This window comes from Rhipicephalus microplus, chromosome 3, assembly GCF_043290135.1.
Source record: "Rhipicephalus microplus isolate Deutch F79 chromosome 3, USDA_Rmic, whole genome shotgun sequence".
In the NCBI taxonomy this organism is placed as follows: Eukaryota; Metazoa; Arthropoda; class Arachnida; order Ixodida; family Ixodidae; genus Rhipicephalus; species Rhipicephalus microplus.
Window position 1 is genome coordinate 245122555 of NC_134702.1, and position 18693 is coordinate 245141247.

The 18693-nt window shown below is 43.7% G+C and overlaps 1 protein-coding gene across 2 annotated transcripts in view; it reads left to right on the forward strand.

Moving 5' to 3' along the window:
• Positions 1-298: 298 nt before the first annotated feature.
• Tango9 (transport and golgi organization 9) overlaps positions 299-18693 on the forward strand; it is a 60081-nt gene continuing 41686 nt past the window's right edge. Inside the window, exons 1-3 of one of the 2 annotated variants that reach the window (XM_037420149.2) lie at positions 302-1161; positions 1371-1440; positions 17537-17774. In XM_037420149.2, the coding sequence (XP_037276046.1) occupies positions 1085-1161; positions 1371-1440; positions 17537-17774 (385 nt within the window). In that variant the 5' untranslated portion in view covers positions 302-1084. Of the gene's footprint in view, positions 1162-1370; positions 1441-17536; positions 17775-18693 lie in introns of both variants that reach the window. The other variant, XM_075890879.1, reaches the window with a different exon arrangement.

An 18693-nucleotide genomic window follows, 5' to 3' on the forward strand; every position in this document is an offset into this window, starting at 1 on the left:
GCGCGGCAACAGTTTTGTCTGCTATTTTCCTCGTGCCCTACGCGAAGCATGATTTTCAGGTAATACGACCATCTGATGAAAAGAAGTGCACAACACGAACATTTCGTCCAATGGGCAAATGGTTACATTCGTGCATTCTTCGAACACTTGAGGCCCGTGTACCGCACGTGTGATAACTCCAGATGGTCAAAGCTTCCGGAGCCCTCCACGGTGTCTCTCGACGTAAACCCAAGGAGAATTGCGTAAACCCCAGATATTGCTTCGCATGAGCGCAGGGAATACACGGACACGCGATAACTTGAAGCGCGAAATTTTATTAGAATACACAGATCACAGTGCCCACATTTTACGTATATAGTCAGCGAGTACACTTCGAAACCAAAAACATCATCTCCAAAGAGCTACCCGGTATGCCTTACTGGGGAAGATGTGGTGGATGTGGTGCCAGAGAGCAATTAAACGACATGTTTAGTACCACGACACCGTAGTGGTGATTTCATGTGCCCAGACCAACGTTTATAGATACTTTTTATCAGCGCGTGGCTACGGCGACTTTTCGGAGGCTACGTCATTGCGCGTCGACAGGTATTCTGCTGGCTACAATCTCGGAGGTCATACCACGTATTGCAGGTTCACTGAAACTCCACAAGGTGGCTGCGGGCGTTTTCTGCAACTACGGTTTTCGCACGGGTTTTCGACGGTCTTGGAAGCGCGCATGGTTGTGAGTCGAGCCCGTCGATCTGACGTCTGGAAGCTGTGCTTGTACGAAGTAGCACTTGTGGACATCGTCGATACAAGGTGTGTCTAGAAGACGTCGCGTCAGGTGGCACCGCGGCCGTTCACGAGTGTGCTGCGCCGTGAATGACGCTCCAGCGTACACCTTACCTCGACGGCAGTCCGTGACGGCAGCTGTGTGATTGCGCCGCGACTTGTCTTTTTCGCGGCGAGCGATAAAGGTTTCAATCGCGCCGAGTTGAGTGGCTGATAGCGTCCGCCCTCGTGACGGGGGGCGTATTCTTCGGCTTGTCAGATCGGCCAAGCACGCTGCATTCCCTTTCGGCAGTCGCGGAAGCCGCCTCCGACGATGGCCTGGACCAAGTACCAAGTGTTCCTCGCGCTCATGCTCGTCTTCACAGGTTCCATCAACACATTGGCGACAAAGTGAGTGGTGACTAGCGTTCTTACCGGCGTTGCTCTGTTGTGCAATTGCTTCATGGCTCGTTTTCGCCCCTGCAATTACTGCGAATGCGTAAGCATTTGTTACGGCTTTCATTATATATAAAGCGCTCACTCCTGGCTGCTTGTTCGGCGAGAGTGGTAATTGGAAGCTCTGCAGGTTTTGTAATTGCGGGTATACGCTGTGCTTTCAGATGGGCGGACTCATCGCTCTCTGTCGGTCGAGACGGCAAGCTGAGGCTATTCGACCATCCTTTCCTGCAGGCAAGTTGAACGTTTAGTTTTCCGACACGCGGGTTCGTTCGAACATTGGCCAGCAGCGAATCTTCCCCGCTTCCGCGTAAGTGGCTGTGACTCGGCAGTCGATCACGCGCAAACTACGTCATAACGAGCCGCCCGCTTGGCTCCGATTTTAGTTCAGACAATAGCCGCATGACAAACTGCAACATTTGACATCACTTGTGAAAGGGTCTGCTGAATGAAGCGCACTTGCAACTCGTGCACGCGTTGGCTGGCACACGCCGTTGCTTGACTGAGTTTGTTCAACCGCTTTCCTTGGCGATGCTTCGTATGATGAGTGTAATTTGGTGTCTGTATACTAGTGGCGCCCATCGGCAGATAGGCGAACACACGTTGTCGATTTGGCGAGTGCGCCAGGGAGTTATCTGCAGTTCGGTCGCATGACGGCATATGTATAATCATAATTCTAGGTAAAGCAATTCTTGCTGCCTTCACCCAACAAACAATGTGTAACAGCAAAAACCAATAAGGATACAATAGTCCATGCAGCTTACATGAATGACATAAAAAGTAAAGAAGGAAATTACCATATGACTTTGGTTACAATTGCCACAGTAATGGAGGCAGAAACTCTTCAGGTGGGGCTTTCGCCTATTAGCACACTCACTCTCTAAAGAATGGCCATTTCGTGTTTAAGGCGAAACCCCAAATGCATGAAAACGCACATAACATCAACGAAAGTGGCTATTGCTCAACAGATCACTGGGTTTATCGCTCACAAATCTAGAATGTCTCCCCTCGCTTTTAAGTAAAATCATCGACTATCCAATAGCGAGGAGTGAAAACTGCTTGTATGCGTGAGTGGTAAACAGCGAGCTCTGCTGCCTAGGAAAAGCAAGTAACCTAATGTTTGTGCGTACTGTTGTTCTATTAAGAAAGGTTACTCATGAATATACACTGTGCAGCAGCGGCCTCTAGCATTTTCAACGTGCAGCTAGAGAAAGTGCATCCTCCACCTTTAACATTCACTGGCAAACAAAGTATCGCACTATGGCCGGTGGACAAACGGGTGATGCCTGCTGCACATTGTATGCCGGCAACAGACCAAGTGAGGGGTGCAAGCATGGTTAAAACATACAAGCTCAGTTTTTGGGCTTGTGCAAGTTGTGCTTTGCCTAAGCCGAAGCCACATAGGCAAGATCAGTGCACTCAGCTGAAGGTTTGGTTTGCGTTAATCGTATCACTGGACGATAAACAGTATCGATCAATGATTCTCCGGATCAAGCGTGATATTTGGTATCAATCAAGCTACATGACCAAGCCATGTAGATCGCTTTCGCATAAGCCACCACTGAATAACTTTTCAAGCGAGTCATGTGCAGCATTGAAGAATCCAGCAAATAAAAGCGAAAAAGTTATTTAAGTTGTATTATTGTTCCTGTGTCCTGCAGAAACGTAAAAGTGCCAGTTTCTAATAAAATTTGCTCAAGGATTGATTTCAAACCGACCTTGCATGGCACTATCCTCCAAGTTTTTCCAAGTAGGTGCATGGGCTTCAGAAAAAATGATAGTGATTCCTCTCGGCTAAATGGTCACTGTGTTCATGCATTTATTGGCAGCAATCAATGAAAAGAGATGTGGTTTTAGTTGAGAGGCAGGGTCATGATCAGTTCAGTTGGGGGACCAAGTTAGAGTCAAGGATCATTGGCGTATACCAGGGTAAAGAGTGTCGGTGTGCGAGGGGGGTAACACATGGGCTCCAAAAGCCTATAGCTGGCTTTGTAAGAAGCGATTAGGCAAGCCACAACCAAACCTTTACCAGAGTGCACCTTGCTCACCTTTACAACTCTTGATTATGCAAAGCACAACTCTCTTAAGCCGAAAGACTGAGCTTGTATGTTTCGACCATGCTTGTACCTCACACTTGATTTGACAGCAGATGATGTTGCAGGTATCACCCATTAATTCACTGGCCACAACTGGTTGACCCATACATGACACCATATTGGATGTGCTTTCTTTAGCTTCTGGCTGACCACTCTGTAAGTAGCCGCCTCAGAGCACAGGCCACCGGCTCATGTCTTCTCTTTCATAAAAAAACAGTGTATGTTTGAAGGAAAAAAAAACTTAATGCAAGACTTTCAAAGCGTCTTCTTGCACAAAACATGCTTTCTATTAGATACAGTTGGCATCATCCCAGTTTTAGTACAGAGTAGCCACCCTCATGCTGGCAACACTACAAATTCATCGCGCCAGTGAGGTATAGTTTGGTAAGCTTGAGCAAAGGTATTTCTGTGCGTGAATTTTAAAACATAGTTTGGTAAGCTTGAGCAAAGGTTTTCCTGTGTGTGAATTTTTAAACATATGTTGTTTAGCCTTTACAATGATGGGCCTTATATACTGCATTAAGCAGGGGCAGTTTAATAACCAGCCATTGCAGAGTAGTGACTGTGAACTCAAAATACTCATAGTTCATATAGAACAGAAGTTGCAGCATTCAGTAAATGCCTTTCATTTGTTTTAAGTGCAAGGCACACAACTTCACTTATATTTATGCTGCTTACCTTTAATTTGAAAAATTATCCAGTTTACATTACAACAGGATTTGTACAGTCAGTGTTTAGTAACATCATATTTATGGACTCAGTTATTAAACTATTTCAGGCAGCCACTATGCAACTGGGCTCTCTGTGTTACTTCAAAAAGGCCTATTCATGCTATTCAGACTCTATGTAGCAAAATGTTGATTTTTTAATGGCACGGAGATTGACAAACCAAACAACTTGAGTCATCAATACCTTATCAAATACAAAGCATATGCTAAATTCTAAATTGTTTTCCTCCCACAACTCATTGGCTTACTTGCTCTTTAAGACCTTTGAGTGCGAACTGAGGCAGGGACAAAGAGGGAAGGAATGACACCAGTGCATTTCAGTGACTGGTAGGCTTGTGTGAATAAGGAATTTCAAGTTTCGAAGCAAATAGGAGTTTCGGTTGAATAAATTTGAATCGAATACAAATAGTATATTTCACATATTACGAAGAACAATGGGCATATTTGTCATAGCCTAACCTGCCTTTCAAGAAATTTAAACAAACAAGGCTTTTGCAAGTGCCATTTTTTCGGGTCAAAAGAAGTCGAAAAAGCTTTGAATTAGTAGACTGATTTAACTTTTGATACAATGAAAGGGGTCGTTTGTAAAATATGTTACGTTTTAAAGGTTATTAAACTTGGAGCATATAAGACAGTATAGCGAGGTTTTGGGCTTTAAGAATGATGAATTGATGTGATGGTAATATATGTTCATTTAACCGTGAAATGACGCTTCACGACAGTGTGGATTGCTTTCAAAAAGGTGCTAACAGCGCACAGAATGATTAGTTGAATGAGACAACAGATGCAAGAGCACTCTTCGCCTTTGTTATTTCGTTCTTTTCTAATTGTTCTATGCACTGTTAACATTTTCTGAAATGAATCCCCAACTTGCCCAAGCGTAAAGTCTTTCAGTGCAGATTGCACTTGGATAAGTGTTTTCATGGCTTAGCACTTCTTTACAGCAGTCAACCTTTATAGGGGGTTTGCATGTGGACTAATGCACACTAAGATATGTGCCTTCACGGCTTAGCATTCTTCTACTGCAGTGAAACCACCATTACAAAAGTTGACATGTGAACTAATATACGCCTATTTGATTATTTGTAGTAATTTGAAATATTTATTAATTTAAGTTTGTATTGAAACAAATCTGAGTACTGTAATATACATTAAAAAATTCTGAGCAATTGAATATTCACACAAGCCTGGTGACTGGTCATGACCACTCTCAGCATTACTTGGAGCAATTCAACCTAGCATCTCAAACTTATGCCTTCAGACAAATTCGCTCTGACAAACATGATGCCGTGTCAGCAATACGTCATCGCCACGCAGCCAACGATCAAGCAGGTCACCCCCCACATCAGCACAGGTTTTAGTGTCACTGGGACGAAGCGCGGTGTTAGGAGCGCCCTTTACCTAGCGGTAAAGTAGCAGTACACCCTTTTATCTCGGAAGCTTTTGTTCTGGAAATACCACTTCTCCCTGTAGTGTCAGGCTCTACGAAATGCTAGAAGGCAGCACAGGAAAATTAAAATATGAATTGCGTGGCTTAAACTTCATCGCCACACACACGCACTCGCACGCACACTCTCATTGGTTTTCCCCCCCGAGAGAATGCAAAATCTACACCTAAGGCTATCACCTTGATTTCTTTTGTTTATTTAAACAAAAGTAGTGCATTTTATGGCACTGGTTGTAAACCATTTTAGACTCATATCAGTAATTTTGTTCAAATACTTCTTTCGGAGAAAAGGAAAGTACACTTAATTGGTTTAGCACATTTGAGCAAGATAATCTATGTACATTGATAGGAGCTGCCGAGATAAGGTTTGCCCGTAGGTGTGGCATTATTGTAGGATCACAGGCTGTCAGCCCTCAATGAGGTCAGCTAACCTCACAAAGCACGTGTTTTTCTTGTCTGTAGCTTCGTAAAAGGAGAGATATTTAGGCCATAAACCATGCTTATAAATTCTGGCCACCTGCCAGGCATCGTCGAGTCTTTCATAAAGTGGTTTTGATTAGTTCCGATTCAATCAATCATTATTTCAAGTTCTCAGTAGTACATGAAAATGCACTACGCTGGTTAGGCCCATAGCCACTGGCTAGTAGGAGGGCTTGCTAATTATGCGCTTAAGGGAACAGGTTATACAAAACAGTTGTAAAAAGAGTGGGGGAGAGGAAAGCATATGATAGGGCAATTGCAGCTCCTTGCAACATGTTGCATGCACGTAACAGATTAGATACTATTCATGAAATATTAATGCTTAGAGGTTCGCAAACAGCGTCAAGTATTAAACATAGTCAGTTCCTTTCCAAATCCTTCTTGCTAGTTTCCAGCACATGTCAAATGTAACAGTGCTCACATCATACAGCCGCTGGTCTTTCATGGGCTTCACCTGTGAAGTTAGAAGTGAAATGGATGCCACGAATGGTTTTGGAAGTTTTATTTTAGCGGGCGTGATATCCTACATGCCACTTTGAAGGAGAGAAAAATATAGACATATTACTTAGGTTGATTTTAGACCCTTTCACTGCAAAACCTTCAAAGACATTGTGGCACTAGGAACAACCACTTGTAGTCAGTGAAACCACACGTCACAGACACTAATGGAAATTCTGTTTGACAGGCTTGTTCTCTGTACACAAACACCTCAGCTTGCCATTGCGGTGGCATAGTGCTTATGGTGCTCGCCTGCTAACCCGAAATATGAGAGTTCAACTCTTGCCATGGCCACTGTACACTGATGGAGGTAAAAAGGCCGATGAACTGTGCGATTGCAGGGCACACTTAGAAGAACCTCAGGTATAGATAGCTCTCCACTCTGGCATGCCTCATAATAATGCTGCAGTTTTGATATTTGAAATTTTACTTATTTCACTACAATCAATACATTTCTGACAAAGATAAAAAATGATCGAGCAAACAAAAAAGCTAACCATTTATTATGAGGATAAATTGATAAAAGCAGAAATATCTGCAGTTTGACTAGTTTGCCACTATACAATTGTAGCAATATGCAGTACAGAAGGAGTTTGTTTAAAAAAATTTGGACTTGCAGTGTAAAATTCAGAAACGTAAAAGCCCTCAAGATGATGTAACCACAACAAAAAGTGAAACATTCAACGACATCTTAATTAAAGTTGAATAACTGTAGATGATGTTACAATATTGTAACAATAGCCTTTTCGGTTACAATATTATAACAGCAGCCGTTTTCGGTTCAGTAGATTTCAGTCGCCTCTGGTTTCTTGACTACTATTGCGCAAAATGGTGGAAGAAACAAAAAGACACAACTTTGCCACAAAGGCCAAGCAGTGATCACGATAGCAACGAATTGAAAGGTCACGTGCAGAGTAAAGCAGACCGAAACGTGCCTTGCGTTTCTCATGCACAAATGACGCACGAAACGCACTCGCAGGTACAGATGCACGCGAATAAGCGTCTCAGTTGTTACTTCGCTGTGTCTGAAAAGTGCGCGCTTTTCGCAAAGGGAGACTGCAATGAGTGCAGTGACCTTTGTGCACTTGGTAACTACAACAGAATCGTTCCAGGTAAAGCCCGAGGCCAGCCAAGACGTATGATCCTCCCCACCGCAAGATAAAGGCGCACCAGGGAGCGTCTCTTCCCTCCTCTAAGCGGGGCAAACTACGCGCGGGAGATTAGAGCGCTCAGCACCACGCAATGTGGCGACGCATGCTCATTGTGCCATCTTGCTGGTAATGATGAAAACACAATAACTTCTTCGAAATGCCCGTGAGTAGCGGTAAGTGGTAGATATAAATAGCTTGAGGTTTGAATAGTGAAGGATGTGCTTCTCAGTAGCTCAGTGGCTAAAGCCTTGTTTTCACAATCGAGAGGACCCAAGTTCGATTCCGCGCTCCGGTGTCTTTCTTGCATTTTCATATATATAGATACGTATACATATATGCTGAGTGATGCCGAAGCCGGCAGTAAAATGCAGCCGAGAGTGTCCATATAATTGCTAGCGCTATAAAAACAATGGCGTATAGTTGAAGTAAATCATGATGAGTGGGCAAAGCACTAGGACCATTCAGTGTTACCGTTAATCACCCGTGACATAAACCTTAATCACCCGTGACATAGACCACCCATGCATGTGAGTGAGTGACAAAGCGGTGTACAGTTATATACAATGTTTATTGTTCGTAAGCGGTTTGTTGTGTTCACTTGTGAATTTGGTTTTGCCTTCATTATTACTGCCTTGTGGTATCGGATGCAGCTGGAAGTTGGCAAGGACGAGGTCAGTGCACATCCTGGTACTTTTTGGTTGTTGCCAGTATGCGAAATGAATCTTGGAGCATATCGAGATGTCGTGTGCTGCACAAGCCAGTAGTTTTTTGCGATTATCATCTTTATCATCATTATTATCGCCAACAGCAAATGCAGAAAGAGAATATGTGGTCTGGAACGAGCTTCTTTATTGTCATCAGCGTACTCGTCATGACATATAGTGGGTACTTTGCATGTGCTGCGCTGTTTGAAGTTTGAAGTTTATTGAAGGGTAAGAATACATATAAATGAACAGATAAGCAGAGTACATGAGGCACTGTGATGGCAGAAAGAGAATGTATGGTCTGGAATGCATTTGTTCTTTGTCATCAGTGTTAATGTCGGGGTGTGTCACGATTGACAGCGGATATGGCTCGACCTTTAGACGCTTAGCCTTTAAAATTTCCGGCTGAATTGTTTTTTGCACTTCTATGGAGACCTGACCCTCTTGATCTTTAATTCCTTTATTGTCTGGTGCCATGCATCAAATACCTGATACTCATGAACAGCAAACGCAGAGCTATCAATCGTTCTTTTGCTGGGTTCAAAGTGGGAAAATGGTCCGGTTTGGGCGAGCAGCAGTAGCCATTCATAATGCTCATTGCAGGGACTTTGCCTGCCACCAATAAATCTCTACAAGTACAGCAAACCAAGTACTCACTGGGATCATTGGCGGCAACACGGCAGTGGCATTGGCGTGGGACTGTTCGTTCTTAATTGCATGCAATCTTTGTCAGATTATTGCTGAACCAAAGGTGGCCGCAAATCTTGCAGCTGTGCTCGAAACGTTAGTCGAAGAACTCTCGCTTACACCGTGCATTGGTGCTGCCAACCTCGGGTAGCAACCACTTCAGGCGTTTTATAGCCACTTCCAGTGCTCTCGCTACTTCTGGATCTGCTTGCTGGCACTCCTGTCTCGCTGCACCTTCACGAGTCCTCAATACTTCATCAGCGCAGCTGCTGTTATGCTGCAGCTGCGCAAGCCCTCACCACTTCTGCAGCTGCGCAAGCCCTCACCACTTCTGGATTGGCTTGATGACTTACTGTGCCATTGCGGCTTCGCTGGCAACAGCGCATTCACGTTCGTTTTCATGCATGGCAGAAAAAGACTGTTGTCTGGAACATGCTTAGTCTTCGTTGTCATCAGCCACAGCTCAAAGTACACATACCTTACAAATGTGTAGCGGATACCTCACTTATCAGCAGAATGATGAGTGGCATAGTGGGCGCTTCATCATCATGGCATATAGTGGATACCTTGCAAGTGCTGTGTCATGATGACAGAAAGAATGTGCGGTGTGGAACGGATTTTTTTTTTTTGTCATCGGCGGCATTGTCATCTGACAGCTGACATGGCTCAACCGTATGAAGCTTCGCTCCTAAAATGAAATAGGAAAATATCCAGGATCGAATTGGATTTGAACAGAGGCTCTCTGTGTGGCGGTCTACCACAGAGTCACAGTGGTGCTCCAAACTCCTTTTCAAGACCCTATGCAGGTGTAACATTGGGCAAGGAATCTTACTAGTCTGTCATGCAGCGTGGTAAAAGAGTAAGATAACAACTAGGTGTCCCACAAATGCATTGTGCTAATAGTGGATCGTTTAATGCTTCTAACTCATTACAAATGGTCTGGCCACAAATTGTAGTAATCAGCCACCACACCAACCAAGAGCACATACCTGCACATGTGCACATAGATACTTGCTACAGATGTTTAGCAGGTACCTCGCTTTTCCACAGAAGGATGGATAATGGTGTATTGGGTGCATCCCTACTTCACTAAAATTCTAATTTATGGTGTAGTGGATATATCTCAAATGTACCTGTATTGATTGCCCCAAGAGAGTTTACAAAGACTGCTCTTCCACTAGCTTTTGCTGTCACTGTTCCGAGTGTTCCGCACCTGCCTGGTGTTTTTTTTTTTTTATTTATGTGTAAGCGGTCATCTGTACAAATTTGTTTGATAAGTTGGGTAGGCTATGTTGTAGCTGTGTTGGGGATTGTGCCAGTGAACAGTGCGTTCTGTTTAACATGCACATGGATTTAGTGATTTTACATATGTTGTGGCTGTTTATTAATCAGTTGAGATCGAACTGTTAAGAGACAGTATTCATGAAAATTTTCAATTATTAAAATCTCTCAAAAATGCAGACATATGTGCATTGTATGGAATACCTGAAATGAATTTTTTTTCTTTTTTGCAATGGGATGAAGGTGGCTAATGATTTCAGAGTCCTGATACCCTACACTAAATCACAATAGTGTAAATGGCGAGTACATAGAGCATTATATGTTCTTGCTGGTCTGGTAGTATGCATGGACATTTTTTAAAAATTCCCACTACTCTAAAAAGTTAGGGAGATTGAACAGCACGAAGATCGACACATGAATGACAGTGCTGAGCCTCCAATTTAGTATTACTTGATAAAGATATTCTCTATAGTGTAACTCGTCACCTCTGACGGGAAGCCATACGCACAAAAGTAGCCAATAATAGCAGTCATGAATGTTGTCACTTAACCAAAAAAACAAGCTACAAGGCAGTTGAGTATGCAGGAGAGAATGGCATATTTTGAATCACATTGAGATATGAATATTAATATGTAAAAGTAGGTGCACACATTTAGCATCTGGATAAAATACACCATCCTTTGATGTACATGGGCCAGTGAAAAAAAAACTTAAATCAAAAATACTTTTAAGAACACTTTTAAAGCACGCTTGCAAACATGACGTACTCACTTCCAGAAGACGAGTTCTCTGGTATTGTTCACAATATTCTCTGTTCAGACTAATCACGTGAATATTGACAAGACTGGCGATTTTCAAGTACACCTGAAAGAATGCTCTCATGATGTGGAAAGGAGGGGTCTTCCTGTGCTCTTGCCAAATGTGCCGTTTCAGAGGGACACAATATTTACAAGGGCAGTGTGCATGTGCTAGCTAATGAATGAAATCTAACTTCATGACTTTATCTTGCGTCATTACTAATCCAAACTACTAAAACCACGCTGAACCACAAAGATGGCACCCTTCCTGCCTTTATGCATGCTGATTGTGCCATCTATTTACGAGTACTTAATTGCCACCCTTTCTCTCATTGCATCATTGTGAACAAAGCACGCGAGTTTTTCTGTTTGGTTAGCATGTTTCTTTTATTTTTCACCAGCTTTTTATTTCAATAGCAATCATATGGACACTATCGGCCCATTTTTTTCCGTGGCCATAATGTCCCGGATATGTGTGTTATATGTGTGTGTGTGTCTGTGTGTGGACGTATATATAAAAGGTACAATGAAAAATAAGTCTGATGAATATAATTCCAAGGCACCCAACAGGGATTCGAGCCAGCAATCATTCGCATCTCGGCATGCCGTATTAACCGACTAGGCCACGCTGCTCATACTGTCCATCTCACTAGCGGCGAGCTATAGGCTTGCAGCGCTAGTTTGTGTTGACACATTGCACAGCTCTGGTGGCCTTGTTGTGAAACGGTAGTGGACGGTTATGGCTACCGCAATGACATGCGCGGAAAGGCCCCCCCTCCTCTCCGAATAAAAAAAACTAGAAAGGAAAATGTAGGAAACGACGGTACTGATGCATGTAAAATGCCACACAAAAGAGGGGTACTACCCAAACGTCATCTTTTAATCATTCCCATCTAGGCTGTACAAGAAAGAGCGGCGGCAACGCTGGACATGTAAAACACAACAAAACTTTTACTTAGCAAGCACGTTACAGCTTAGGTATGTAAAATCTCGCTGAAAATTGTGCATTTGATTTCATTAAATTGCTACGTACTGTGGGGGTGCTGATACTCCCTGTGAAGTTGTTTGCGCCGCGTGGCGCACGTGTCTTGCACAAAAGCCGTATTTGGGGGGCACAACTATTGAGTGGTTGGTGGCGTTCTGTTCGCGAGCATAGATCACCGCTATCATCGTCCTGGTTGTTACAGCGGTAGCGCTGGTGGTTACCTATGGCGGCAGGGAAGCCTTGGTGGCAGCGTGCAAGAATTAACCTGGTCTCTTTCTTTGGTGGCATTTGGCGCAAATGGTTGTCTCTTGCGGTGTGTCCCCGGTGCACGGCACCACAGGCCGTCTGCCGAGGACCACTTTGGTGAGTCAGGCGTTGGCGACGTTGCCTTGCGTTTATGTTACGTTGAGTGTTGTGTATTTTCATGAATATTTAGCTTGTGGATCACAGTTGATGGCATAATAATTCGACTGATGATATCGTTGATCAAAAGTAAGTAAATAAATGTGTTGTTTCATTTGTACCGACCGTGTCTGCTGTGTTCGTTCACTCCAAGAGCACTGTGGCGATTACCACCTTCAGACCCCACAATAGAGTTCTGGACATGCTAGCAAGAAGAAAATACTGAAAAAAATCACATAGGCAGAGATTCACCACTTTTTGCCCACACAGTAGCTTGTCAACACACGGCACGGATGCCTTTTATGCCTACTTCAAAAGAGTTCCCCAACGAGCTCCTTTACGGACGTGTCAGGTTTCGATGATGGCCGATCGCAAGCTTGTGATTGGTCTGTTGAGAATGGTGAGGATGGTTTACACAAAGTACGACCTCTGCAACTTCTTTGCAATTTCAACTTGCGCCGGCCTTGCAAGTGCAGCTGAACGCGGACACCCCGTGCTTCGCTGTCAGCTACGAAGAAAGTGAAACGAAGATTAAGTGGATAATGTTCGAAACGCAGCAAAAGAAGTCGGGAGACAAAACAGCTGCTCACCTGCACGTGAACACGCTTCGAGAGCTCCAACTACCAGTTGTGCAAGAGTTATCTGCTTTTAGTACTCATACACTGTTCGTAACGCCACAATAAAAAGCGCGAAACAAAAGAGATTCTCACCTGGGATTTGACGAACCATAAAAATTTTTAACTACCGATTAGGCTTTTGGCACTGTTTAAAACACTAAAAAAACAAAAGCGTGAAACAAACCAGCATTTCTTCTGCATGTTAACGTGCTGTGAAAGCTGTAACTGCCGGTTATGTAAATTACATCGTGATCACTGGGGACCAGATTATAGGCAAATGCCTATTCTGTTTATTGGGTTACTATCGTACCATTTTGATCAATGAGCATAAATTATAGATTAAGAAGGGCTTTTATAGTGTTTTGTAGTGACTGTAAGTGCCTATTTTTGATACCTAAATTTCTGTAAGTGCCTATAAATTTCTTTTTTCGAAACTGGTGCTTCTATGAACATTATTTAATCTCAAATTCTACTCTTTAGTAAAGTTGGAGAGTGGTATTCATGCTACAGGGCCAAATTGGGCTTTCGGAAGTCTATGGGCTGCAATCTATACTCCATGTTGGAAGTTCCCCCCAGCACTTTCAAGGCTATAAGGCCCTCTTAAAGGGCCACTCACCAGGCCCCATACCAAATTTTAGTAAGACCATGAAAGTTCTTGGGTGGCCGATGAGGAACATTTTGCCACAAAAATTTTTTTTAATCTGTTCGTTACGAGCTGAGAAAATTGTTCTTTAGAAGCGGCGCGAAACAAGGATGAGAGGAGGCGAGCTCAAAGCCCTTGCCGCTCCTCCACGTAGTCTTTGCAAGCCAAATCTCTCCTCTCTGGCATCTGACCAAGAGGTCACGTGCAAATGACTGGGCCGAACAAGCCCAACCCCCGTGCTCGGGAGCAGAATTTTTTTTTTTTTGACCAGCGTTGTTTTGAGGTCTACTGCCTGTTTTTGTGGGATGGTTTGAAAACGCTGGCTTGGACGCTGTAGAATAGATGAGCACAATAAGTTGTTGAATGCGTAGGAACATTCCACGGCTGTCGTCTGCTCGATGCGCTGACCGCGGGGACACAAACTCATGTGAGACGCAAGCAAATTAGCCTGGCATCTCGTTGCAATTTACGGCAGGGAAAACAAAAAATGCTCAAATTTTTTAATGCATCTCATTATTTTCTAGAGATTTATTACTCTCTTCAAGCAACAAATACAGAAACTACGCATGTTGTGTTAAATAATTTTCGCCATGTCGCGTGCCACTGTTGGCAACGTCGGAGCATAGTAGTCTACGTAGAGGACCAACACCACTGCATTGCCTTGTATGTAGAGCCATTCTTACGCGCACGGTATCCCCTCATTCTCTAGGCGAGCGCCCGCAAAAGGAAGAGGGAGCAGCGTTCATCTTGAAATTTGTCCCATTTCTACGGTGCATAGCATAGCAAATTTTGGCAGATGTGATCATGAATGCCTTATCTACTCATTGCACTTGTCATTTCAAAATTGTCAAACCTGGTGAGTGGCCCTTTAAGCCAATAGGAAGACCGATTAGCCTTTACACATGTATTCATCCGCGACACGTCGTATGCTCAGCATCTCCACAGCGTGTGCTCGCACGTGTAGGGAGCAGGAGGTGATTTTATGCAGTCGAAGGACGATGGAGTACGAATGCTAAACTGAATTGACATTAGGGGACGTTATAGAGTGTAGGGGAAAAAACAGATGTTCATGTGGTTTTTGTTTTGTCATTTACTTCTTGAAGGGCTCTTTGCAGGTCATATGACAAATTTCGGTTACAGGCTTGAAGTTGTTGAATAGCTTTCTACTGCAAAAATTTTATGTGACCAAGTTTGCTTGAAACCTCTGCCTCTCAGCCTGTGTAGACTTCGCAAGCCCAATTCCTTTACGGCCCTCTTCGGTATTAAAGCAGCTCGGAGCCGCAAGATCACACGACGTAGGCTTATCAACATGTCGTGCTTGGCTCATGCAATCCTTTCTTTTTTGTTTCAGTTATATGGAATACATTAGTCAAGCACCTGTTGTTTTAAGCTATTATAACTCGAACGTGATCGCTACACGTGGTACGCTATCATATGATATATTAACTATGTTTTTCTGCGAAATAACCTATTTGCGAGCGCAGCGGTGTCATAATCGTTCCTTTTGTGCCTTGCTTCACAAGCAAACATGAACTATCACCAACTAACCAAATTTTCAATGCTACTGAGTTTCTATTCAAGCACCAGATTGCACAAATTACACATGGCACCTCGAATAATTGTGTAGTGTCACATACCACTTTCACGTACGCAAGACCACTGTTGTGTACAGAAATTTTTTCGGGGGGGGGGGGGGAAGTGGGCGTGAGTAGGCAATCTTTAGATCTAAAGTAGGGGCAGGATAAGTAATTGAAACAGTCATTTTGCGCTATGTATGCACGAGAAAAACATTTTTTGTAGGGGGGGGGCACGGCCTGGAGTGCCACACCCTGGAGTGCCACACCCTGGCATCTCCACAATGTTGGAGTGCGCGCCCGTGACATGAATGACAAGCAGCGTTCAGTGTGACATCTCGCCTCTTGCCGGGCGCATACCAAATCTTGGCAGATGAGCGCCCAGTGCATGCATTTCTCTTGCCAGCTCACAGAGCAAAACACAGAGCAGAAGTTGACCCTGTTCGATTGGACTTGGTTAACATGAGGCTAAAAGAGCCGTCTGGTCTAATAGAGATCTTGTGATTTCCTCCACCTGTGGTGCCCTTCTCAGCCATGCAAAAAAGAAAAACAAGAAACGAGACCCAGGAGCATGTTTATTCGATGGTGCTCAATTAAGTCACCATAATGGACAATAAAAGGAGAGAGTGTTTTGCAAACCCCGTGGGAAAAAAAATTGCTCGTCTGCTACACCAACCTCCTCTCCAGTCACAGATCCCGATCTGTTGCCTTCGACAATGCGCGTAAACTCACGTTTTGGGCTGTAAACTTTGAAGGAAAAAAAAAAACATGGCACGAAAGCAGATAACATGTCGGGCAACATTCCGTATGCGTTTCAGCGGGGCCAGTGGCCCTGGCCTACTAGGACTTTTTGAGTCAACTCGTTTGGCGGTGCCATGTGTGAATTTTCGACCTGACCTAGGCAGGGCTGCTTTTCTATGTATGTACGCCATTCATTACTGGCTTACTGTCAGTGGACTTGAAAGAAACATTCTTAAACAAAGCATGTGCTTTGTGTCCGATGGCTTGATCAGTGGAGGAAACACATACAGTTAGATGAGAGGCATTCCAAAATGTCTCTGGCTGCACTTTCACTCTGAAGCAACAGAAAAAATTGCATCAAGTCCAGGACCATAAAAGTTGTTGGTTCTGTCGTGCCTGTAAATTCTGTTCCCATCGAAATGCACACTTTAGATGAACAAACTCAACTCGCTGCCCCAGATGGGTTGTGGGGACTGTTGCACTGTTAAAACATTACATTACTTTGTCATCGCCATAGTGCACTTCTCACTAGAAACCTTGCGGGCTGACGTCATGAATAGAGGCTGGATTTATAGGCACTAAAAAACTGGTCTGAGGTACCAAAAATAGGTGGGCAAAACACTTTTTTACGTCCCCAAAATTATAAATATAGATACAATAAAATTTGACAAAATTCAAGCTTTCGAATAAATACGAGTCAGATCTGTGTCTGCAACAGGAACGCAAATGGAAATATAGTTTATAATGGTACAAATAGTAAAGGCTTAGCATAGCTATTCAGTTTTTTTTTTTTTTTTCGCAGGACCTACAAAATACAGTATCTCCTGTTCTAGTCCAGCATGGTGAGATAAATGTTCCCCATCGAATAAGCACACTCCTGGATCTTTCTTTTTGTCATCGCTGAAAAGAACAAAGGAGCAAAGAGCCAGAGTGCTAATAGGCCAGAGGGTCTTTTTGCCTCGTATTAACTAGGTCTAACCATGCAGCATCAATTTTTCTTCTGTCTGTGAACACGTTAAAGGGCCCTTTACCAGGTTCAAGAATTTCGAGTGGGCAAGAGGAATGCTTGCACTGGGCGCTCACAATCTTATCTGCCAAGATTTGTAAGGCTACCTGCCCAGGGAAGAGGTGAAATGTCAGATTGAACGCTGCTTGACCTTCATCTCGCAGGTGCGGGTCCAGCAAGGTGGAGGTGACTTATACGAGGAATGGCCCTGTATACATCAAAGTAGTACTTGACACTGCAAGAATTGTTCGATGTGACGTGTAATTTGTGCAATCTGTTGTATGAGTAGAAGTAGGAAGGTTGACAAAAATATTAAAACATACGAACGGAATCTACGTGTGCATTGCAGACTAAAAATATGTTGCTTGCTTGTAGACATCAGCATGATAACAGGGAATAGAAGTGGCTCTTAGTGCTGGGTGATGTGAAATCTTTTTCCTCTGCTTTGTTTTGTACTCTTTTCAAAGCATTTCATTTCGTGGTGCCTGTGCAGGCGGTCGGCATGTTCTTGGGGGAAATGTCGTGCCTGTTGGCCTTCCGTGTTGTCTTCTTCTACTACACCCGCAAGGCCAAGGCAGGCGAGGCAGTTGAGCTGCCTCCCAGTGTGAGCGGCAGCCGAGACTTCAACCCACTCATCTTCCTCCCTCCGGCCATGTGCGACCTGGTCGGCACTTCCATCATGTACATTGGACTCAATCTCACCTACGCTTCCAGCTTCCAGATGTTGCGAGGTCAGTTCGCTTCATCTTCATTGCACAGGCAGAGCATGGCACTTTAATGAGACATGCCGAACCAGTATGTGCTAACTTCACAATTTCAATTTGGAGGCAGTTCAAATATCTCTTTGGACTGCATGCATCTACCCAGCTCCTGAACCTTCACTTGGCACTTTGAAATTGTCCTTGTGTCCTCTCCTGTCTGTACAACTTCTTGAAAACAAACCCTTTGGGGTCCAGGAACCCTTACTGAAGCAGCTTCATGCACAGTGATGTCAGGTATGTCAGGCAGTTAAGTATTCTGCCCTAGGTAACAGTCAAGTGTTCTGCCCCAGGTAACACTGAATAGGTTTATTATTTTTTTTTCTTCAACCGTTCTAAGGCAAGCTTGTCTCGCTCGTTGTCACTGAGCATTGTTTCAGTCCCAGATTGCCGAGAGTGTTGAACATCGCAGTGCTAAGCTCAGTCTCGGTGCCGAAAAAAAAAAAAGGAATAAGACCATGATCGGTTACCTCTTGTAATTCTTTTCTGAACGAGCCTTGGGATGTAAGATAACTGCTTCATTGTATTTGACACAAGGCCTCTATACTTGCCACAATTTGTATTGATAAGGGGAAAGGTGTGATAAGGGGCAGTTGGTACTGACTGGCATGCAAAAGAAAACCAACCATGAAGGCATGAAAGCATAGTTCCCATGAATGTGACATCATCTTGCCACATTCATGGGAAAACTGTGCTTTCATGAGCAAGAAAATCGCAATACTGTTAAAATGTGGTCACGCAGCATAGCACATCTTATATGCAACTACAGTAGAATTTTGATGGTACGATTACAGTTGATGCTAATTTCGTGATGATTTTAAGGTTGCTTCGAATGGACTACATTATATAAAAAACGCCATGATTTGGTGTTGCAGTCGAACACTGATATATC